Source organism: Capricornis sumatraensis, chromosome 10 (assembly GCF_032405125.1).
Source record: "Capricornis sumatraensis isolate serow.1 chromosome 10, serow.2, whole genome shotgun sequence".
Taxonomy (NCBI): Eukaryota; Metazoa; Chordata; class Mammalia; order Artiodactyla; family Bovidae; genus Capricornis; species Capricornis sumatraensis.
The window spans coordinates 94117995-94142687 of record NC_091078.1 but is presented as its reverse complement, the minus strand read 5'-3'; the positions used below and the strand labels follow the sequence as shown (position 1 = coordinate 94142687).

At 45.3% G+C, this 24693-nt stretch overlaps 1 protein-coding gene across 1 annotated transcript in view; it reads left to right on the top strand.

Annotated features, from left to right (window-relative positions):
* Window positions 1–293: 293 nt before the first annotated feature.
* Window positions 294–24693, top strand: part of DNAH1 (dynein axonemal heavy chain 1) — a 78838-nt gene continuing 54438 nt past the window's right edge. Inside the window, exons 1-7 of the mRNA XM_068981809.1 lie at window positions 294–629; window positions 1441–1513; window positions 3761–3935; window positions 4364–4520; window positions 5412–5544; window positions 7798–7959; window positions 8529–8781. Coding sequence (XP_068837910.1) covers window positions 294–629; window positions 1441–1513; window positions 3761–3935; window positions 4364–4520; window positions 5412–5544; window positions 7798–7959; window positions 8529–8781 — 1289 coding nt within the window. The remainder of the gene's footprint in view (window positions 630–1440; window positions 1514–3760; window positions 3936–4363; window positions 4521–5411; window positions 5545–7797; window positions 7960–8528; window positions 8782–24693) is intronic.

Sequence of the window (24693 nt, the reverse complement as noted above, 5' to 3'; positions counted from 1 at the left end):
TGGTATTTGTCTTTCTCTGTCTGACTTACATCACTTAGTATGATAATCTCTAGGTCTATCCATGTTTCTATAAATGGCTTTTTTTTTTTTTTTTGCGGCTGAGTAATACTCGGATTAGGAGAGTGTTCCTCTCTGTTCTCCATGCCTGGGGCTGGGGCATGTTTTGGGGTGGCCGAGTAGACATCCCTATACTCTGGTGGCCCTGGGAGCTGAGCTGAGGCTGACCAGGGCCCAGTGGACGTCAGTATCTTGTCCTAGGAACTCTGGCTGGGACATCACCCTGAGAAAGCAGCATGGAGCAACCTAACAGAGGAGGCTACAGCCCAGGAAGGGCCTCTCAGGGCCAAGAGTGCAGATGGACCTCCGCGGGCCCCGAGTGCAATCTGAAAGACCTGGAGCGTGACCTGGGCAGGATTCTTCAGGGACCAGATTCTGGGTCACAGAAACCTCCTCCAAGCCCTGAGCCTAAGACCCCACCTTTACCCCTGTCTGTGACCCCACCCATGCCCTCAGACTTGGGGCAGCCCCGGAAGTTGCCCCTGACAGGCACTGACAAGAAGTACCCCCTGATGAAGCAGCCCGGGTTCTACTCTGACATCCTCAGCCCCGGAAGCTTGGATAAACTTGGGGTGAGTGTGGCAGCCGTGCCCTGACCAAGCCTGAACCTTCCTTGTGGGTTCCATTTGCCCTTTCTTCCTTTCGTCCATCCATCCATGTGCCTATCAGTCTAGCAGTTTTCTACCCACCCACCCATCTGCCCATCCATCCCTGGTGACAGCACACGAGGATTGTCATCCGTATGCCAGTGTCATGGGGCAGTGGGTTGGTGGGGAAATACTTCCCCACCCCTGCCCCCAACTCTGGCTGGGGAGGGGGTCCTGGGACGGGGTCGTGTACCGCTTGGATCTACAAGATAGGTATGAATTTGCTGGGTAGGATGGGGTCTGGAGGGTGTTCCAGGCAGGGGGAACAGAGGGTACAAAGATTGGAGATCCCTGACAGGCCATGGCCCAGGCAGAGGAGTAGAGAGATGGAGGGCGGGGGAGGACGGAGAAGGGAAGGATATAACTAGGGAAGGGTGAAAAGAGCCCCGTGGGTCCCGTACAGCCTTAGGATGCTTTTAGGCAGAGGACCTCTGTCTTGTGGCCCAGCCCCTGGACACACGCCAGGACTGTTCTCAGAGAGAGGAGGGGGCCTGTGCATGACCCGAGTGGGGTTGGGCCAGGGTGTCCCAGGTGTCCATAGCTTGTCACCCACTTTGGCCTCTGAATGAGGAATTGTGCAAATTCCTCTCCATTGATTCTTTCCCATCCCTGTCCCTGAGCCCCTGGAGGGCAGCCTAGTGGGCTCAGGGGAGACACTTGGCCTTGGGGGTCCTTCCAGAGCCTGCCTGCCCTCAGGATGTTTACGCTCCCTCAAGGCTGTGGGGTTTGGTTTCAGGAAGTGTGTCATGGCCCCTGCACAAACCTGGACCTCCTGTGGCAGGCCGACCTTGACAAGTTCACCCCAGAAGGTCAGTGACCTTCCAGCCCCACAGCGGGGCTGGGTGGGTGGGTGCCTTCAAAAGCAGGGCCTCTGGCCTGAGGGAGATTGTCTGCTCTTGGCTGAGGGTCTCAATTTCCCCCACTGTTAAAATGGGGATAATAAGACACAAGGTGCTTTGCAAGGGCCCCGCTCGTGGTGAGTGCTCAGTGAAGCACAGTTGCTTAGTCATTACTCTCAGCAGAGCTCTGTGTGGCAAGGGTACCCAGACGCACTGGGGCTGCTGAGGTCTGGAGCCTCATTTCTCTCAGCCCGGATGGGGACAATGGGAAATTGACAGGTATATTTCTTGCCTCCCCTGGAACACGGGCTTGGAGGAGTTCAAGATTGTGTCTGAGCTGTTATCCAGCTCAGGCCACAGTACCGGTAACAGGGCTTGGAGCAGGAAGGTGCCGGGAAGGTCACTGCTGGGGAGGGGAAGAAGGATGCTCCTCTCAGGCTGTGTGATGAGTCTTGTAAGGCCTGGGACAGGCCTGCAGGGTGCAGGGCAGCCCCCAGTGGCAGAAGGGAGCAGAGGGTGGCTCCAAGAGAGGCAGTGAGCAGGGAGGGGCCCTGAAAGGCAGTGAGGAACTGGGTGGGGACCCTCCTGACTAGCCAGCAGGCAGGACACCCCCTTCGATCAGGCCCAGACCCTCCATGGTCCTGGCTGTCTGCCCTTCATCTCTACCCCCAGGAGAGGCCTGGCTGTGTGCTGGCACTGTCCAGACTTGTCTTCTTGGGACCCACAGGCTCTTGAGGGGGATGGTCTGTGACTCCCCAGAGGTGGCAGAGGAAACATCACATGTATGTGCCTCTGTGCAGTGATCTGAGGATGCAGCCTACTGCTGTCAGCAGTTTTACAAGTATCTGTGGCCTAGAAAATGGTTACAGACAGATCAAGGGCTGTGGGGAACTGGGGATGGTGCTCCCACCATCCATGGCGGGGACAGGGACGGGAGAAGGGGTGGCCAGCAGCTTTGTGTCCCCACCCACATGAGGAGAGCGGCCCCGAAGGGTCACAGGCAGTCAGGGTTCTTGGCAGAAGGCTGTGTGGAGGCCTAGGAAGATGCCTAGCGCTCTGGGCCTGCAGGGGCAGGGTCAGGGGCATGGGCTGGGCTTTGCTGTCCTCATCCTGGCTCCTCATTGGCTCCTGAGATGCAGGACCAGGCCCAGAAGCTCAGGATTTGGGGGTGGAGTGTGTTATGGACCGACAGACTCAAGAGCAAATGATTAGGGATCTGAAAGCTGCCTCCGGTCCAGGGCTTTTTGATAGCGTGGGGTTCCCTCAGCACCCAACAGCTCTGATAAAAGAGCCAACTTCGCTGCAGGAGGATGGCCCCTGCTCAGCCTCTGGAAGCTTCTGTAGAGCCTGTAGAGTGGGTACACCCAAGGTGGACCCTCCTGCAATGTGGCTGCATCTTGACCCCAGAGATGTGAGGCCCAGGGAGGGGGTTACTAGGACCTCCCAGGGGAGTGGTTGCGGGCCATCACTGAGCAGTCCAAAGGCCCCCCCTCCACCCAGCCCTGGGAAAGGTGGCTCGTCCCCCGAAGCTTTTCCCCACACCCGCTCCCCACCTCTCTGGCTTGCCTGAGACTCTCCTTCCCACTTAACATCTTGAGTTCCGGGAAACTGAAATGTCACCCCACCAGTGGGTCTCTCTCCAGTGCCCCTGCCCTCAGAACTGGAAGGGAAGCCTGTCTGAGGAGGGATGGCCGTTTGGTGACTTGGGGGATCCCATGGGGGCAGGGTGGTGGTGCTACCCTCTCCTACAGTGTCCAGGATGCCTTACGTCTGGAAGCAGTCCCATGAGTGCATGGCATTCAGACCCCGAGATGCTTGGCAGGGCCTGTGAGGTGGGGATGGCAGGAACCCACCCAGACATGCAGGGAGCTACCACTTCACCTTCCTGTCCAGCTGTAATCCTGGTGGGTAGCTTGATTCAGCACCTGCCTTGAGCAAAAACCACTGGCACCACACCAGGGTCATGGGCAGCATGGAGGAGAACGATCGAGGAGACTGGCTCTGGGCAGGGAGAGCACGACCCAAAACAGGCCTGCCAGAGCCCCTTGTCCTCCAGGCTCAGGATCCCCAGGGCTCCCAGTGTACATCTGGCCTCTCCCTGCCTCAGGCCCACTCTGAACTCCCCCTGCCCCAAAGTCACATGCCTGTTCCCTGCCCAGCATGGTGCTGGGGGTGTCGGGCCCCAGCCTGAGTCCCCGCCCCTGCCCCTGCCCGCAGTCAGAACCTTTGAGGTTTCTGAGGACTTCGAGGAGCGCCTGGAGCACGAGCACATCGGGTCCACCACCAAGCTGCTCACCCAGACTGACTTCCCGCTGCAGGCCTACGAGCCCAAAGTGCAGGTGCCCTACATGGTGCTGCCGGGCCAGTGCCCCCGCAAGATTGAGATCGAGAGGTATGGCTGGGTCGGCAGTGGGAGGTGGCATCTGCCCACCGCAAGGGGTGACAGATGGTAGGCAGCTAGGTGACCATCCTCACGGCAGAGGTTACCCAGATGGGTCTGTGTTGCAAGTGTTCGAATCAGCTCTTCTAGCCCTTTGGTTGCTTAGTGGAAACACGTTGCTTTCCTTGCTGTGAAATCAAGGAGGGTGGCTCTTAAGTCAATGTGGTGGGACTGCAGGCAGGATGCAAGGGTGTCTGGGGCCCTGGAGAGCGGCTCCAGCCACCACACCACTTCCTCATGGGTTCCAGAGAGCATAGGGCCCTGGAGGGGTCCCTGAGCCCCACCTTTACTGCCTCAACTCCATGGGCCCTTGCTGACACCCGAGGGGGTGACTCACCTGAGCTAAAATGTCATGAGCTCCCTCCGTCTCCCTCGGGCAGGAGGAAGCAGCTCTACCTGAGCCTGGACATTGAGCAGCTGCTGGCCAACGAGGGCATCGACTCCGACAAGCTCATGCCCAGGCACCCAGACCCCCACAACCCCCAGACTATTGAGCAGGGTCACGACCCTCTCTTCCCCATTTATCTCCCACTGAAGGTGAGTCCAGCGTCCACGGAGAGCTGATGGTCAGGAGATGGGGGTGCAGGACCCAAGCAGAGGGGTCAGATTCCAAAGGGGGATCCCCTGGCAATGACAAGCACTTGCGTGTCAAACAGGACATCTGCTCTGCAGGGGGAGTTTCAGTGTCCTAGGCTGTGCATGGTGGCGGGGGGCTGCCTAGCACCCATGGGATGCTGATTCTCTGCTTCTTCTCTGGGAGACTGGGGAAGCCTTTGTGCATGAGTCCTGTCCCCAACCCCTCCTCGGGCACCAAGAAGTGGCCCGGGGGGACTGTGGGTAGCGTTCAGTTCCCTTTGACCACTGCGTCTGGGGTCCCTGGGCTGGAGAGAGCTGGGGTAGAGGAGGGCACTGGTGTAGCCTCTTGGAGTTCTGTGGGGAAATGGAGTCCAGGGAGGAGAAAGAGAGAGCACAGCCTGCTCTGGTTTTCACCCACCTCCCTGCCCTGCTCTCCATGGCCCTGACTGTCTCTTGCCTGGCAGTGCGTCTGGGGAGACAGAGTGAAATCTCGATGCACATTACCCTCCTGACAACCCGAATCACCATCTTTTCTGAGTCAGGGTGGGTGCTCAGGAAGATCCAAGGACCGCCTCTTCCACCGATCCTGAGCTGGGTGGTCCTGGCCAGTGGAAGAGAGGGCCTGCTCAGAGTCCTCAGTCACCCCTCTGCCTGAACCTCAGGGTAGCTTGTTTGGACAGGCTTTCACAGAGCCCTCTGAGCAGCAGAGGGGGCACTTGGGCCCCTGGTCCCCAGACATCAGCATCTGCATCCAGGGAGGAGGCTACTTGGGCACCTCTAGCCTTGCATGCTCAGCCCACAGGGGCCTCCAGGGCGAGCTGCCTCTGCCCGGCACCTGCTGTTTCCTCCCAGGTGTTTGACAACGAGGAGTTTGACTGCCGGACTCCCATCGAGTGGATCAACATGGGCTTGGAGCCAGGGTCTCAGAACAGGAAACCTGTCCCTGGCAAAGCCCTCCTGCCTACCGATGACTTCCTGGGGCACGGTGAGCAGGGCCAGCGCAGGCAGGGAGGACAGGATCTTGGTCTGCACCATGCTGTCCTGGCAGCAACCCAGCCACGGACTCCTTGGCTGTCCTGGGCCTCAACTGTGGGAGGCGGTGACCCCACATTTTGAGGCCTCCCTCCCAGCTGGGATACAGGCCAGCGGGCTGGCTGCACAGGAGGAAAGGCAGGGGCCAAGGATGCCATGGATTGGTGGGCTGGGGAGGGGACAGCTGGGTGGTGTCTAAAAAAAAGTCTTTGATTTATTGGTAATGAAAAATAGGCAGGCTTACTAGACATGTTCAAGTGTGTATAAGGGGCACAATCCCACTCTATCACCCAGAAACTCCTCTGCCCCACCTGTATCTGTGGCCTCTTGGCTTTTGCCTCTGCATGGACAGCACACACACTATGACACACTCACATACTTGCTTTCAGACACACACATTCACAAGCCCACTGTCACGCTCGCCCACCATCCCTCACACACGTACACAGTCATACGCACATTTTTGCCACACAAACACACATGCCGACAGTCACCCATTCACAACAGCCGTCACACCCACACGCACATCCCCACAGTAATGTTGCACACTTCTGCCAGACCTTAAACTTATCTGTGTCTGTCTCTCCTTTGGCCCCAGGTCTGCCCTGGCAGCCTCGGACACTCTCCAGTCCGCTGCCGTCCAGAGCAGAGCCAGGCTGACCTGCGTGACTAGTCTCCATGTAGGTGTCCTAGGAAGGTCCGGGTCTTGAGACTGAAGGTGGCTGTCCCCTTGTGCAGGGCGAGGGCCTCTCTGCTCTCTGCCCTGTGCATGGATATGCCGCTGTGGAGTGGGGAGTAAGCCCAGTTAGGCCAGTGCCCAGGCTGGGGACAGGACTCTAAGAGCCCCGCTGGTTCTCAGACTGCTCAACCTCCAGGGGGCCCACAGCAAGTCCATTGTGCAAGCTGTAAGTGTTTGTTTCAATTTAAAAACGCATTAATGCTGGAATCAACTTCTCTGAACTAGACAAGAAACCCAGAATGATCCCTTTACTTTGGACTTAATTACAAAAATAATTTAACTCAGTTGTTCCCAGATCTCTGATACTTGGTGATAAAAGCAGAAAGTTTGGGGCTGCATTAACCTTAAATGCACCAGGCAGTGGCTTCCCCGAGGCGCTTCTGCCTATTCCGTTTCACACGGCCCGGGCCCTCAGCGGCCGCTCTAATGGGAGGAGGGACAGGTCGGGAGCCTTTCTGCCAGGGACCTCGGCTTTCTGCTGGGGGCTTCTTGTGACATCTTTCCCTCTAAGTTGAGCCAAGAACAGGTCAGCATTTTCAGGAAGGAAACTAATTAGGACGAATAGGGAAAAATCAAACAGAACCAAAGCTGGTGAGGTTTATCACACCTGTCCTCACCTGCCTGGCCTCAGTCAGCGGGAGCATTTCCTCGGAATTCTGGCCTGGAGAGGATGTGTACACAGTATGACTTCAGGCTCTGTGAGATACGCAGACAGGGTCAGAGGGTGCCCGGGGCAAAGGTGCTATTTTAGGCAGAGATGCTTCTCCAAGGAAGAGCCACTTGAGCAGGGGACGAGCCAGCATCGAGGTGATGTGCGCGAAGACTGTTCCAGATAGAGGGCGCAGCCGCCGCCGAGGCCCTGAGCCAGGAGCCAGCTCTAGAGTCAGGAGTAGCCAGGCATCCACTGTGGTTGGAGAGGGATGAGGGAGGGGGGCAGTGGCAGGAGGTGAGCGAGAGGAGTCAAAAATTTCAGCCCAGGGCATGGGTGCATTCTGACCAAACAGGCCCCGAGGCCCACTCTGAAGCCGTTGCAGGGTAGCCGTCGTCTTCTACCCTGTCCTGCTCTGATGGAGGGGCTTGGGGGCTCGGCTGCCACATACAGCCTCAGGACTTCCCTCAGCCTTGAAAGGGTCCGGCTGGGATGTGGTGAGCTTTACACCTAGATCCTCAGCCGAAGCTGTTGGCTTCGGGCTTTCCTGCCTCCCGGTCCCAGCCCTGCTGGCCTGTGTCTCTCGCTGCCCTGATGGAGCCATGCAGAGACCAGAGCAGAGAGGCCTGCTCCTTCTGGCTCCTCCTGCCCAGCTCAGCTGCAGCCGCTCTGCTGCAGCCAGAGAAAGGGAGTCCGTGTGGCAGGAGAGAGGCCGGATCAGTGACCACCGAGACTTTTCCTAGCACCCACTGCCCACAGGCAGCAGCCTCACTCCACCCCACAGCCGGGAGCACTGATAGACTCCCCTCCTGTTTCAGAGGACCCCAAGAGTCAGAAGCTCAAGTACAAATGGTGCAGTGTTGGTGTCCTGGACTACGACAAGGAGAAGAAGCTGTACCTAGTGCACAAGACGAGTGAGGATGGCTTAGTGCGGGATGAGATGGGGAAGCCTATCCTGAATGGAGGGGTCACGCCTGAAGGTACGAGGTCTCTGCCCCTGCCTCAGGCAGACCCCCAGCTCAGGCCCGGCCTGGCCTGTGACTGAGGCCAGCCCCTGTCCAGGGCCTAACCAGCTGAGGTCTGGATTCCCCCTTGCTCTCTTGTCCTGTGGCTGTCTGTCCCCCAAGCAGTGAGGACCAGAGGACCCACCACTCAGAGACCCCAGGAAGGGCAGCTGGCCATTATTTGATATGTCACCTGGGCAGCTGGCAGTGGTGTTTTCAGTGTCATGTTGAGAAGGAGCCCGAGGCCCATCAATGAGTGATGTCCACCCTGGATGTGGCGTCCAGGAATGGGCACTTGAGTAGCCCACCCCTGTGGAACCCCTTGTCTGTGCCCAGCTTTTCACAGTTAACAAAGCACTTTCACGTCCAACCATGACAACCTGTGATGTGGGCAGTGCAGGGAGCATTGTCATACCCCTTTCACAGACAGGATGGGGTCGCTGGCTCAGGGCCACCGTGCATCAGTGGCGGAGCCAGGCTGGAATCTAGTGCTCCTGCCCAGAGGGCCCCACGGGCCGTTCCTTTGTCCCTCCACCCAACCCCAGGAAGGCCACCCCTGCTGATCTGTCAGTACTGGGTGCCAAGGATCCAGCTCCTCTTCTGTGCTGAGGACCCACGTGTGTTCACACGACGTGTGGTTGAGGCCAGCGCCCTGCGCAAGAACACGGAGGCGCTGCTGCTGTACAACCTGTACGTGGACTGCATGCCCTCTGAGGGCCAGCGGCTCGTCAGTGAGCAGAGCCTGAGCAAGATCAAGCAGTGGGCCATGAGCACGCCTCGGATGCGCAAAGGGCCCTCGTGAGTCCTCCCCACCCAGACCCTTCCCCACACCCAGCAGCCCCTCCTCCAGGGAGCTGTCCAGTAGGGAGCTCGTGCTGCCCTCTGTGTGAGAGGGGTGCCCTCCCCATGCTCATCTGTTTGGGGCTGTCTTGCCCACTGTACTGTGGACTTCTTGGACCCTGAACAATGCCTTGTTCAGCTCCAGGTCTTTCCTTATCAATTTGGACTCATGGATTCTTAATTTTATTCCAAGGGTTATAATCTGTTACTACCATTTTTAATTTTCATGCTCAAATTGGCTCAGAGGTGGCCAGTGGGAGCTCTTCAGACCGCTTCCTGTGTCCTCTTGTTCATATTTCTGTTATTCTTTGAGCATGTCTTTACTTTCTGGCATACCAAGAAGTTCCAGGGTCATCTTGTACTTTCCCAGACCCAGCCCTGAAATCAGCTATTTCTCCAAGGGGCTGTGGTTCCTCTTGGTGGGGAATCATATTTAGAAGACAAGATGTTGGCATTAAGATGTGCTCATTGGTCCTGGGAAATCAATGATTTGAGGCCCTAGCAGATAGACCTAAGCTGTACATATTATTTATTTTACATTATATCATATTATAGCGTTATACTACATTATGCTACATAGAGCCTCTACACATATGTCTAATTATTATATATCTACCTATTGATCTGGCAAAAGTCATGAGTCCATACTGATACCTTCACATTTACTGCAAACCACAGGCCTCATTCTTACCTGTACTTGCTTTTTTTACTTCTTTTTCTAAAAGAAACTTGGCTTTTATTCTTCATAATGTATTTACTTATTTGCTCAGACCTAGGATACACAGAGTAATTTCATTTGGTAATCTGTCCTCTTTGGAGGATAAGCTCTGAGAAGTAATCTCTGATATTTGTTTAGTTTCCTTTTTCCTTTTTAGCCTGGGGGCGTTTGGTGCAAATACTAGGTTCAAAAGTGACTTGGTTTAGTTCTCCCCATCCTCCTGAGTGTGATTCATTCATTTGATGAACTATAGCTTGGCGTTTATTTTATAAATAAGTACATATATGTGTATATATAAAATATAAGCATGATATAAGTATATGTATATTATAGAATATGTATAATTCATATATTACATTATATGTAGTAAGTGTGTATTGAATATATAGAAAACGTACACATGTATATATTTCTTTTTATATGTAATATATATACACATACATAACACACAGTCAGTAGTATATATTACTCAAAAAGATATACTCAGAGATTTGTTACTCTTCACCCTCATTCAGTCTATCCACATCTCCCATCTTTTCTACTGTATTCTCACCCATAGGTGACCAGTGTCAGTAGTTGCTGGTTTATCCTTTCTGGATTTCTTTTTGCGCAAGTGATATTCTCATATATATATTTCTTATCCCCCCTGTTACATGATGAGTAGCACACTATAGATACTCATTCCTGTTTTGCCTCTTTCACTCATGATGCATCCTGGGAATCAGTCCTTTTCAGTTCATTCTCTTTTTACAGCTGCACAGTCATCTGTTGCGGTGAAGGCGACGGCACCCCACTCCAGTACTCTTGCCTGGAAACTCCCATGGACGGAGGAGCCTGGTGGGCTGCAGTCCATGGGGTCGCTGAGAGTCGGACACGACTGAGCGACTTCACTTTGACTTTTCACTTTCATGCATTGGAGAAGGCAATGGCAACCCACTCCAGTGTTCTTGCCTGGAGAATCCCAGGGATGGGGGAGCCTGGTGGGCTGCTGTCTATGGGGTCGCACAGAGTCGGACACGACTGAAGTGACTTAGCAGCAGCAGCAGTCATCTGTTGTGTGGATGTACCATGTATCATGGTTTATTCAACCATTTGCTAATGCATAGGCATTTTGGTACTTTCCAGCGTTTTGCAATTACAAACAGTGCTACAAATAAACAATCTTGTGCACTTGTATACTGATACTGGTGGAGGTGTAGTTTTAGTATTCTCCCACAATCTGAGAGTACCGGAGTGGGTTGCCATTCCCTTCTCCAGGGTATCTTCCTGACCAGGGATTGAACCTGGGTCTCCTGCATAGTGGAGTTGCTAGGCAAAAAGATAAGTGCTTACTGATCACCAGCTTTTCCTCCATAAGCATTTTGTACGCCCACCAGCAATGTGTGAGAGTACCTGTTTCCCCACACCCTTGTCAAGAGTGAGCTGCTTATTATACTGTTAATCTTTTTTTTGCCTGTCTGGAAGGTAAGTCTATAAGTATTACAAGTAAGGCTGAATGTCTTTTGAATCTTTTCATATGATTAAGGGCAATTTTTATATCTTTTTTATGATTTGTCCACATTTTTTGCTCATTTTTTTTTCTTTTAGGTTTTAGGGTATTTTCCCTCTAATATTAAGAGTTCTTTATATATTAGGGATATGGTTCTTTAGCTATGTGATACATGTTGTAAATATTTTCTCCTGGTTTGTCAGTTGTATATTAATTTTGCTTATGGCAATTTTGGGGCTTTCTGGTGGCTCAGATGGAAAAGAATCTGCCTGCAATGCAGGAGACCTGGATTCGATCCCTGGGTTGGGAAGACCCCTAGAAGAAAGGCATGGCAACCCACTCCAGTGTTCTTGCCTGGAGAATCCCCATGGACAGAGAAGCCTGGTGGGCTACAGTCCATGGGGTCACAAAGAGTCAGACACAACTGAGCGACTAAGCACAGCACAACACATGGTAATTTCCGCAGTATAACTTAAAAATATGTAAACAGTTTTATTAGCCATTTCTTCTATTACATCTGGATTTTAAATCATCGTTATAGTCTTTCCCTATATTGAGGTTTTCTTCTAGAACTTATATGGTTTCATGCTTTTGCCTTTTATATCCTTGATTCATCCTTATGAATGGTGTGTGGTATGGACCCAATTTTATCCTTTTCCAAAGGACTAATGTTTATTAAACATTTTTTAATACCCATCAGCATTTGTTGAAACCTCTATCTTTGACCTGGTGATTTGAGAGGCCACCTTTAGACACTAATTCCCGTGTGTACTCTGGTCTGTTTCTGAAGTTTCTGTTCTATTCCATTGCTCTGTGTCTGTTTATACACTTGTAGTGCAGTTTTAATCATAAATATTTTTCACTGTGTTTTAATGTCTTGTCAGGCCATTCCCCCTTTGTATTAATAGCTTTTCCCTTTCAGTGTTTTTCTGGCAATTTTTGCATGTTTGTTTGTTTTAATGATTTATTTTAAAAAATAGTGGGAAAATATACATAATATAAAATTTACCGTTTTAACCATTTCTAAGTGTACACCTCAGTGGCATTAAGTACGTGCACATTATTATTCTGTCATCACTGCCATCCATCCACAGAATGTTCATTGTCCCGCAGTGAAACTCTGCACCCATTAAACTATAAGAGCCCCTTCTCCTCTCACCCCGCCCCTGGCAACCACCATTCTCCTTTCTCTCTCTATGAATTTGACTTCCTGAGTGCTTCATATGGGTAGAATCATGCATTACTTGTCCATTTGTGACTCCTTCTTTCATTTAACATAATGTCTTCTAGTATCATCCATGTTGTAGCACACGCCAGAATTCCCTTCCTTTTTAAGGCCGAATAATATTCCATTATACATGTACACCACGTTTCGTTTGTCTATTCATCCGTTGATGGACCCTTGATTGCTCCTGCCTTTTGGCTCTTAGGAATAATGCTGCTGTGAACATGGGTGTACAAAGATCCCTTCATGTCCCTGCTTTCTATTCTCCTGAGAAGAAGTGGAGAGGAAGAAAAGGTCCCTGCTGTCCCAGCATTATTCCAGGATTTATGTACCTGGGTGGTGACTTCACATCCTGTAGAGGCACTGGCAGCAAGTCAACTACAAGAAGAAATTTTTCCAAAAGTGGAATTACTAGATCATGTGGTAATTCTATGTGTTGCTGTTTAGTTTTTGTCTCATTATCATAAATTCAACTCTGTAATTCAGCTACACTTGGAGGAGATAAGGAAAACATAAAACCCAAAAAACTGCAGTGAGAGCACAAAGATTATAGGCTATTATGACCAGGGAGAAGGAATGGTCCGTGGTTAAGATAAAATAAAAGTCAGATTTATTAGAGCTGTCCACATGCAGCAATGGCGAGCTTCTCGGCAGTCTTGCCAAACCTGGTGCATGCCAAACCCAAAGCACTCTGTGGTTTCCACAGTATCGGTGCCCTCCTTCACCTTGCAAAAGACCGCATGCTTGCAGCCCAGCCACCCAACCTTGGTGGTGTACATGGAAAATGTCACTGTTTATGTGGGTCCAGAATTTGCCATGTACAGGATGCTAGGACCCTTTGCTTCAGGGTGATAGTATAGTACAGTGAAGTCACTCAGTTGTGTCCGACTCTTTGTGACCCGTGGACTGTAGCCTACCAGGCTTCTCTGTCCATGGGATTCTCCAGGCAAGAGTACTGGAGTGGGTTACCATTTCCCTCTCCAAGGGGATCTTCCCGACTCAGGGATCGAACCCGGGTCTCCTGCATTGGAGGCAGACGCTTTAACCTCTGAGCCACCAGGGAAGCATCAAATTTCTTCTTGTAGTTGACTTGCTGCCAGTGCCTCTACAGGATGTGAAGTCACCACCCAGGTACATAAATCCTGGAATAATGCTGGGACAGCAGGGACCGTGATAACCAAATCCTTTCTCCTCAGTGCTCAGAATACTAGAGTTTTCTGCTGTCTTTGGAACTTTGTCTGCATATAGCTCAAAGGAGGCATGGCCCAAGGACTCACATTGCCAGTGAATGTTGAACACTGTGGGGTTGACCATGGTGGGGTGGTACAGGGTGGCTACAGGTGACATCGGTGGTGTTGGCAAAGCCGTGTATTTAATTTTTTTGAGAAACCACCATCCTGTTTTCCATAGCAATTGCACCGTTTTACATTCCCACAGCAGGACACAAGGGATTCAAATTTCTCCATATCCTCACTGACACTTGTTATTTTCTGGTTTTTCTCTTTATAGTAGCCATTCTAAAGAGTGATTTCTATTTGCATTTTCCTAATGCTTAGTGATGTTGAACATCTTTTCATGTGCCTATTGGCTGTTTTGTGTATTCTTATTTGGAGAAATGTGTATTCAAATTTGTTGCTTGTATTTTTGGTTCTTTATGTACTCTGGATATTAATCCTTTATCAGATTTGTGATTTGAAGATATTTTCTCCCATTCCATGGGTTGCCTTTTTATTCTGTTGATAGTGTCTTTTGTGTAACTAGGACACAGAGGTTTTCATTTTGGTGAAGTCCAATTTGTCGATTTTTTCTTATTGTTATGCTTTTGGCATCATGGATAAATCAGCACCAAATCCAACGTCATGAACCTTTCTTCCATGTGTCCTTTTAAGAAGTTTACAGTGTTAGCTCTTATGTTCAGATTTTTGATGCGTTTTGAGTTAAATTTTGTATATGGTCTTAGGTAAGGGTCCAGCTTCATTCTTTTGCATGTGAATATCCAGTTTTCCCGGCACGATGTATTAAAAAGTCTGTCTTCCCCATTGAAAGATGTTGGCACTCTTGTTGAAAATCAGCTGGTTATGTGAGGGTTTATTTCCATACTGTCTATTCCACTGGTCTATCAGTCTGTCTTTATGCCAGTACCACATATTTTGATTACTGTAGGTTTGTCATTATTTCTGAAATTGAAAAATGTGTCTTCCCACTTTGTTCTTCTTTTTCAAGTTTGTTTTGGTTATTTGGGGGTTCCTTGAGATTCCACATGAAATTTAGGATGGATTTTTATGTTTTTGCAAAAAAAGTTGTTGAGTTTTTGATAGGGAATTGCCATGCTTATTTCTCCATGTGAGCGTTAGTATCAGCTTTTCTAGGTCTGTTTTGGAAATGTTTGATATTTTTATTGGGATTACATTATGTTTTTAAATTACCTTAGGTATAGCTGATGTCTTTGGGATCTCAAATTGACCAATCCAAGAACAAGGCATGTCTGTCCATTTATTCAAGTTCACCTTTGTGTCTTTTGGGAGTGCTTTGAAGTTTTATTCATGTACGTTTTGCACATTACTCATTAAGTATTGGATTGACCGAAAGATTTGGTTTGCATTTTTCCATACAGTGTTATGGAAAAACCCAAATGAATTTTTTGGTTAATACAATATTTTATCTTCTTTGTTGGTGTTATGAATGGGCTTTCTCTACTATTACATCTATTGATTGATTTCTTTGTACTAATTTATGTTCTGTTACCTTCCTGAAATCATTTACTGTTTGAATTTATCATTGATTCTCTAGGGCTTTCTAAGTGCACACTGTCTAGAAATAGAGATAATTTTACTTATTATTTTCCAATTCTTATTCTTCTGATTGGGCTTCCCCAGTGGCTCAGTGGTAAAGAATCCACCTGTAATGCAGGAGCCTCGGGAGACGCAGGTTTGATCCCTGTGTTGGGCAGATCCCCTGGAGGAGGGCATGGCAACCCACTCCAGTATTCTTGCCTGGAGAATCCCATGGACAGAGGAGCCTGGAGCGTTACAGTCCATAAGGTCGCGAAGAGTTGGACACAACTGAAGCGACTTAGCACGCATGCAGTCTTCTAATTACTTTCTCTTGTCTAATTGCAGTCTCTAATTCCTCCAGTAACAATATTGGATAGTAGTGGAGACAGTAGGCGTCATTACCTTGTTCCTAATATTAGTGGAAATACCTCTAGTGTTTCTCCATTAAGAAAAATGCTAGCTTTGGGGTTTTGTTTACTTAATAATGTACCTGTTGATTTCTGTTTTCTTAAATTTTTGTCATATATTTCTAAATACATTGAAATGTATTAAAAATGTCATACATTTAAAAATACCAATAGAGATAATCATGCTTGTCTCCTTAGATCTATTCCTATGGTGAATTATATTAATTGATTTTCTAATATTGAGTTGGACACAACTGAGCAACTGAACTAAACTGAATATTGAAACAACCTTGCAATCCTTTAATAAATCTCACTTAGCCATGGTGTATCATTTCTTAATGTAGTATTAGGTTTTGTTGTGCTATGTGGTCATCCTTTCATAAACCATTTGGACGTGGTGTTTTTTCAGTAACTTAATTTTTCTACAGAAATTGGTCTATTTAAGCTTTCTTTTTCCAGTGGAGTCAATTTTGTTATATTTTATTTCTCTAGAAAATTATCATGTTGTCTAGATTTTAATATATATTTGCATAGAAATATGCAATATGGTTTAAAATCTTTTTCATTTTAACATTGTCTTCCTCAGCCACCTCTTATTTTGTAGAATTATGTTCTCTTTTTTACTTTATTAAGTTACTTGTGATTTGTTTGGATTGTTAATTTAAAACATAGGATTTAGGATTATTAACCGGATTGACTTTATTACATCGTTATCATTCTACTTTTGTTTGTATTATTTCCTTCCTTTTGGCTTGTGTTTTGCTATATTCATCGTTTGTGTGCACGTGTGTATTTGTGCTGTGCATTTAATTCACTTATTTACATTCTTGTTGATAAATGGATTTAAGGCTATGAATTTTCTTCTGATACCTTTAAAAATGCCATAGTCCACTGATTCTGATATGTAGTACTTCATTTTTTTTAATTACAAAAATTTGATTTTTATTTTCTGTTTCATCATAGAGTTTAATATAAGGTTTTAACTTTTTTCCATATGGAAACTACTTGCTAAAATGTTAGTAATTTCTAGTTTTGTTGTATTGAGACCAGAGAGTGTTATTTATAATATTTCTACTGTATAGAACTTGCTGGTATTTTCTGTATGACGGTATGTAATCAGTGTTTGTGACTGTTCCATTTGCACTTGAGGTGTAGTCCTGTTACTAAGGAACAAAAGTTTTATATATACATATACTCCAGAAAAATCGACCTTATTGGTCATATTATTTACATCTTCTGCGTCTTCACTTACTCTTGTCCAGTGAGAGAAGTGTGTTATATTATCATTATAAATTGATACTTTGAGCATTTAAAAGTATCCTTGATCAGGTCTAATGCTTTTTGACCTGAATTTTACTTAGCTTGATATCAGAATTGTAACTTGGTGGGGATTTTTTGGTGTTGTTTCCATTATATATATATAGAGAGAGATATAATCTTTGCCCCTCCCTCTATTTTCAATCCTTCTGAATTAGTTTGTTTCAGGTAGGACTGTTGTTATCGCCATATAGTTGGGCCTTTGTGAGTCAAACTGAAAATCTTTTTTCTTGTGAAAAGTGAGTCCAGCCCATTCACTTCTATGGATACGGCTGATACGTTTGATCTCATCTCTGTCATGTTGTTTCACATTAAAATTATGAGTGTTATAATACGATACTGTTTCTTTCTCCTCATAATGCGTTTTCTTTGTTCTTTTACTTAAAATTTTTCTTTTGGTATTTAGGAGAGTTCGTACCTTCATTTTACTGGTTTCTTTTGTGCTTATCCTTTTGCAGTGCTTATAATTTCCTGCTTCCTTATTTAACCTTCTACTCTGCAGTTTGTCGGGTTTTCATGTGTCTGCTAACCTTCTATTCCCTACGCAACAGTACTTGACCTTATTTTACTTCTCTCATCCCTTCCTCCTCCCATTTTAAGTTGCCTTTTTCTAATTAGTATTCTAAGGTAATATTCTTCCACTTTCATCTCTCTGTGTTAACCTTCAATCTCTACTATATTAAGTACATGAACCCTTTTCCTGAAGTTTCCCCTGTCATCTTGCAGGAGAGGTGATACCCTCTCCCTTCCTATACCCTTCTAGGTTCTTGGCTGCGTGTCAGTGACCGAGAACAGATTATCAAGAGGGAAGCTTATTTGAGTTTTATGTGACATGGGAGCATTCATATGGAAATAAAGACGAAGAGGTTAAACCTGAGTGTTTTTATACTAGGTTTGATGAAGAATGGAAGGTTGCAGGAAGTGTGATAGGACAGAAGGACATGAACTGAATCGCCTGGGGGGCCTTAACAAGGTCTGCACATTCAGGTCCCTCTTGGCCTCCTCCATCCTGGAGCTAACGATGTCTCTTTCATCCGGATAAGGGGAGCTATCTCTCACTTGAGGGTCTTACGACCTGCTTAAGGGGAAGGTCAGAGAATCCTTCCTGCATCTTCTGTTTTTGTGATCCTTCATCTTAGAACATTCTGTGCCAAGGTACCATATTTTTAGGTGGTGTGTCCTGAACCCCATCAGTCTCTTGACAGGTTGAAGCTCCTAGATTCCTGATAAAGGGCTCAAAGGTATCGTGTTCTTAGAGTTCTTGCATGTTTAAAACTTGAATAACAGCTTGACTGGATATAAAATTCTTGGTTCATATACTTTGTTCCTTGCTTTTAAAAATGCTATTCTCTTGTCCTGCTTTGTATGTTGCTTTTGAGACAGTTGATGTCAAAATCCCCTTCACTTGTACGTTGTTTGATTTTTTTTTTCCTTGGAGGCTTTGGAGATTTTTTTCATCTTTAGTCATTTTACTAGGGTACATCTTAGAGTTGATCATTCTGGATATTTTTTCCCAGGTGCACAATCGGCCTCTTAAATGTTTAAATTCAGATATTCTTTTATTTCTGAAAATTTTTCTTGAATTGTTGTTTTAGATATTAGCTCTGTTCCATTGTTTTCTTTTCATCAGAGACTCTATCCTATCTTTCTCTCTATCATGTTGCTTCTTATTAACCTGTTTTTTAAAAAAAACTTTTCTTTTTAATTTATTTTTTTACTGAAGGATAATTGCTTTACAGAATTTTGTAGTTTTCTGTCAAACCTCAACATGAATCAGCCATAGGTATACATATATCCCCTCCTTTTTGAACCTCCCTCCCATCTGCCTCCCCATCCCACCCTTCTAGGTTGATACCGAGCCCCTGTTTGAGTTTCCTGAGCCATACAGCAAATTCCCGTTGGCTGTCAATTTTGCATATGGTAATGTAAGTTTCATGTTACTCTTTCCATACATCTCACCCTCTCCTCCCCTCTCCCCAAGTCTATAAGTCTGTTCTCGATGCCTGTTTCTCCACGGCTGCCCTGTAAATAAATTCTTCAGTACCATTTTTCCAGATTCTGTATATGTGTGTTAGAATATGATATTTATCTTTCTTTTTCTGACTCACTTCACTCTGTATAATAGGTTCTAGGTTCATCCACCTCATCAGAACTGACTCAAATGCATTCCTTTTTGTGGTTGAGTAATATTCCATTGTGTATATGTACCACAACTTCTTTATCCATTCATCTGTCGAAGGACATCTAGGTTGCTTCCATGTTCTAGCTATTGTAAATAGTGCTGCAATGAACAATGGGATACATGTGTCTCTTTCAATTTTGGTTTCCAGGGTATGTGCCTAGGAATGGGATTGCTGGGTCATATGGTAGTTTTATTCATAGATTTTAAAGGAATCTCCATAGCATCTTCCATAGTGGCTGTATTAATTTACATTCTCACCAACAGTGCAAGAGCATTCCCTTTTCTCCACACCCTCTCCAGCATTTATTGTTTGTAGACTTTTTGATGATGGCCATTCTGACTGGTGTGAGGTGATACCTCATTGTGGTTTTGATTTGCATTTCTCTCATAATGAGCGATGTTGAGCATCTTTTGATGTGTTTGTTAGCCATCTGTATGTCTTCTTTGGAGAAATATCTGTTTAGGTCTTTTTCCCACTTTTTGATTGGGTTGTTTGTTTTTCTGGCATTGAGTTGTGTGAGCTGCTTATTGTTTCATTTTATTTTATTTTCTCCCATTCTGAGGGTTGTCTTTTCATCTTGCTTATAGTTTCCTTTGCTGTCCAAAAGCTGTTAAGTTTAATCAGGTCTCACTTGTTTACTTTTGTTTTTTATTTCCGTTACTCTAGGAGGTGGGTCATGCTTTGATTTATGTCATCAAGTGTTCTACCTATGTTTTCCTCTAATAGTTTTATAGTTTCTGGTCTTACATGTAGGTCTTTAATCCATTTATCTTTGTGTATGGTGTTAGGAAGTGTTCTAATTTCATTCTTTTACATGTAGCTGTCCAGTTTTCCCAGCATCATTTATTGAAGAGGCTATCCTTGCCTCATTGTATATTCTTGCCTCCTTTGTCAAAATTAAGGTACCCATAGGTGCATGGGTTTATTTCTGGGCTTTCTGTCTTGTTCCATTGGTCTGTATTTCTGGTTTTGTGCCAGTGCTATCCTCTCTTGATGACTGTAGCTTTGTAGTATCATCTGAAGTCAGGAAGGCTGATTCCTCCAGCTCCATTCTTCTTTCTCAAGATTGCTTTGGCTGTTCGGGGTCTTTTGTGTTTCTATATGAATTGTGAAATATTTTGTTTTAGTTCTGTGAAAAGTGCCATTGGTAATTTGATAGGGATCACATTGAATCTGTAGATTGCGTTTGGTAGTATAGTTATTTTCCAATATGGATTCTTCCTGCCGAGGAACATGGACTATCTCTCCATCTGTTTATGTCATCTTTGATTTCTTTCATCAGTGTCTTATAATCTTCTGTGTACAGTTCTTTTGTCTCCTTAGGTAAATTTATTCCTAGATATTTATTTCTTTTTGTTACAATGGTGAATGGGATTGATTCCTTAATTTCTCTTTCTGGTTTTTCATTGTTAGTATATAGAAATGCAAGGGATTTCTGTGTATTGATTTTGTATCCTGCAGCTTTGCTAAATTCACTGATTAGCTCTAGTAATTTTCTGATACTATCTTTAGGGTTTTCTGTGTACAGTATCATGTCATCTACAGTGAGAGCTTTACTTCTTTTCTGATCTGAATTCCTTTTATTTCTTTTTCTTCTCTGATTGCTGTATCTAGGACTTCCAGACTATGTTGAATAACAGTGGTGAAAGTGGACACCCTTGTCTTGTTCCTGATCTTAGGGGGAATGCTTTCAGTTTCTCACTACTGAGAATAATGTTTGCTGTAGGCTTATCCTATATGGCCTTTACTGTGTTGAGGTAGGATCCTTGTATGCCCATTTTTTGAAGAGTTTTAATCATAAATGGGTGCTGAATTTTGTCAAAGGCTTTTTCTGCATCTATTGAGATTATCATATGGTTTTTATCTTTCAATTTGTTAATATAGTGTATCACATTGGTTGACTTGCATATATTGAAGAATCCTTGCATACCTGGAATGAACCTAACTTGAGCATGGTGTATGAGCTTTTTGATGTGTTGCTGAATTGTTTGCTAAAATTTTGTTGAGGATTTTTGCATCTATGTTCATCAGTGATATTGGCCTGTAGTTTCCTTTTTTTGTGTTGTCTTTGTCTGGTTTTGGTATCACGGTGATGGTGGCCTCCTAGAATGAGCTTGGAAGTGTTCCTTCCTCTGCAATTTTTTGACAGAGTTTTAGAAGGATAGGTATTAGCTCTTCTCTACATGTTTGATAGAATTCACCTATGAAACCATCTGGTCCTGGGTTGTTGTTTTTTGGGAGATTTTTGATCACAGCTTCAATTTCAGTGCTTGTAGTTGGGTTGTTCATAATTTCTGTTTTTCCTGGTTCAGTCTTGCAAGATTGAACTTTTGTAAGAATCTATCCATTTCTTCCAGGTTGTCCATTTTACTGCCGTATAGTTCATAATAGTCTTTTATGATCCTTTGTGTTTCTGCATTGTCTGTTGTAACCTCTCCTTTTTCATTCCGAATTTTGTTGATTTGATTCTTCTCCTTTTTTTTCTTGATGAGCCTAGCTAATGGTTTGTCAATTTTGTTTATCTTCTCAAAGAACCAGCTTTTAGTTTTATTAATCTTTTCTATTGTTTCTTCCATTTATTTCTGCTCAGATCTTTATGATTTCTTTCCTTCTACTAATTTTGGAGGTTTTTTGGTTGTTCTTTTTCCAGTTGTTTTAGGTGTAAAGTTAGGTTGTCTGTTCAATGTTTTTGTTGTTTCTTGAGATAGGATTGTATTGCTATAAACTTCCCTCTTAGAACTGCTTTTACTGTATCCCATAGGTTTTGAGTTGTCGTGTTTTCATTGTCATTTGTTTTTAGGAATTTTTTAATTTCCCTTTTGATTTCTTCAGTAACCTGTTGGTTATTTAGAAATGTGTTGTTTAATCTCCACGTGTTTTGTGTTTCTTGTAGTTTTTTTTTTTCTCATAATTGATATGTAGTCTCATAGCATTGTGGTCAGAGAAGATGCTTGATGTGATTTCAGTTTTCTTAAGTTTACTGAGATTTGATTTATGACCCAAGATGTCTGTCCTGGAGAATGTTCCATGTGCACTTGAGAAGAAGGTGTATTCTGCATTTGGATGGAATGTCCTGAAGATATCAATAAGATCCATCTCATCTAACATATCATTTAAGACTTGTGTTTCCTTATTAATTTTCTGTTTTGATGATCTGTCCATTGGTGTGAGTGGGGTGTTAAAGTCTCCTACTATTATTGTGTTACTGTCAATTTCTCCTTTTATGTCTGTTAGTATTTGTCTTATGTATTGAGGTGCTCATATGTTGGGTGCATCAGTTCAGTTCAGTTGCTCAGTTGTGTCCAACTCTTTGCGACCCCATGAATCGCAGCACGCCAGGCTTCCCTGTCCATCACCAACTCCCAGAGTTCACTCAGACTTGCGTCCATCGAGTCCGTGATGCCATCCAGCCATCTCATCCTCTGTCGTCCCCTTCTCCTCCTGCCCCCAATCCCTCCCAGCATCAGAGTCTTTTCCAATGAGTCAACTCTTCGCATGAGGTGGCCAAAGTACTGGAGTTTCAGCTTTAGCATCATTCCTTCCAAAACAATGCCAGAGCTGATCTCCTTCAGAATGGACTGGTTGGATCTCCTTGCAGTCCAAGGGACTCTCAAGAGTCTTCTCCAACACCACAGTTCAAAAGCATCAATTCTTTGGCGCTCAGCCTTCTTCACACTCCAACTGTCACATCCATACATGACCACTAGAAAAACCATAGCCTTGACTACACGGACCTTAGTCAGCAAAGTAATGTCTCTGCTTTTGAATATGCTATCTAGGTTGGTCATAACTTTTCTTCCAAGGAGTAAGTGTCTTTTAATTTCATGGCTGCAGTCACCATCTGCAGTGATTTTGGAGCCCAAAAAATAAAGTCTGGCACTGTTTCCACTGTTTCCCCATCTAATAGATATTTACAATTGTTATATCTTCCTCTTGGATTGATCCCTTGATCATTATGTAATGTCCTTCCCTATCGCTTGTAATATTCTTTATTTTAAGGTCTATTTTGTCTGATATGAGGATTGCTACTTCAGATTTCTTTTGCTTGCCATTTTCATGGAGTATATTTTTCCATCCTCTTACTTTCAGCCTATATGTGTCTTTAGGTCTGAAGTGGGTTTCTTGCAGATAGCGTAAATGTGTGTCTTGTTTTGTATCCATTCAGCCAGTCTGTATCTTTTGGTTGGAGCATTTAATCCATTTATATTTAAAGTAATTATTGACATATAGGTTCCTATTGCCATTTTCTTAATTGTTTGGGGTTGATTTTGTAGGTCTTTTTTCTTCTCTTATATTTCTTGACTATATAAGTCCCTTTAATATTTGTTGTAAAGCTGGTTTGGTGGTGCTGAATTCTCTTAACTTTTGCTTGTCTGAAATTATTTCTCCATCAATTTTGAATAAGGTCCTTGCCAGTTACAGTAATCTTAGTTGTAGAGTTTTCCCTTTCAGTACTTTAAATATATCCTGCCATTCCCTTCTGGACTGCAGAGTTTCTGCTGAAAGATCGGCTGTTACGCGTATGGGGTTTCCCTTGTATGTTACTTGTTGCTTCTTCCTTGCTGCTTTTAGTATTCTTTCTTTTGGTTTACTCTTTGTTAGTTTGGTTAGTATGTGTCTTGGTGTGTGTCTCCTTGGATTTACCCTGGTGGGACTCTTTGTGCCTCTTGGACTTGATTAACTGTTTCCTTTTCCATGTTGGGGAAATTTTCAACTATAATCTCTTCAAATATTTTCTCATACCCTTTTTTTTTTCTCTTCTTCTTCTGGGGACCCCTATGATTCGAATGTTTGTGCGTTTGATATGGTCCCAGAGGTCTCTGAGACTGTCCTCAGTTCTTTTCATTCTTTTTACTTTACTCTGCTCTTCAGAAGTTATTTCCACCATTTTATTTTCCAGCTCACTGATTCAGTCTTCTGCTTCAGATATTCTGCTTTTGATTCCTTCTAGACTATTTTTAATTTCAGTAATTGTGTTGTTTGTCTCTGTATGTTTATTCTTTAATTCATCTAGGTCTTTGTTAATTGATTCTTGTATTTTCTCCATTTTGTTTTCAAGGATTTTGATTATCTGTACTATTATTATTCTGAATTCTCTTCCAGGTAGTGTGCCTATTTCCTTTTCATTTATTTGGACTGTGTTTCTAGCTTGTTCCTTCATCTGTGTAGTATTTCTCTGCCATTTCATTATTTTTTAAAACTTATTGTGTTTGAGCTGGAGAAGGCAATGGCAACCCACTCCAGTACTCTGGCCTGGAAAATCCCATGGACGGAGGAGCCTGGTGGGCTGCGGTCCATGGGGTCGCTACAAGTCGGAGACAACTGAGCGTCTTCACTTTCACTTCACTTTCATGCACTGGAGAAGGAAATGGCAACCCACTCCAGTATTCTTGCCTGGAGAATCCCAGGGATGGGGGAGCCTGGTGGGCTGCTGTCTATGGGGTCGCACAGAGTCGGACATGACTGAAGCGACTTAGCAACAGCAGCAGCGTTGTGTTTGAGATCTCTTTTTCCCAGGCTTCACAGTTGAATTCTTTCTTCGTTTTGGTTTTTTCCCTCCTAAGTTTGGTCCCGTGATTTGTGTAAACTTCATATAGGGTGAGATTTGTGCTGAGTTTCTGTCTGTTTGTTCTTCTCTGATGGTAATCCTGTCTGCTGATGACTGGGTTTGTGTTTTTGTTTTGTTTGTTGTTTAGATGAGGTGTCCTGCGCAGAGTGCTACTGGTGGTTGGGTGATGCCAGGTCTTGTGTTCAAGT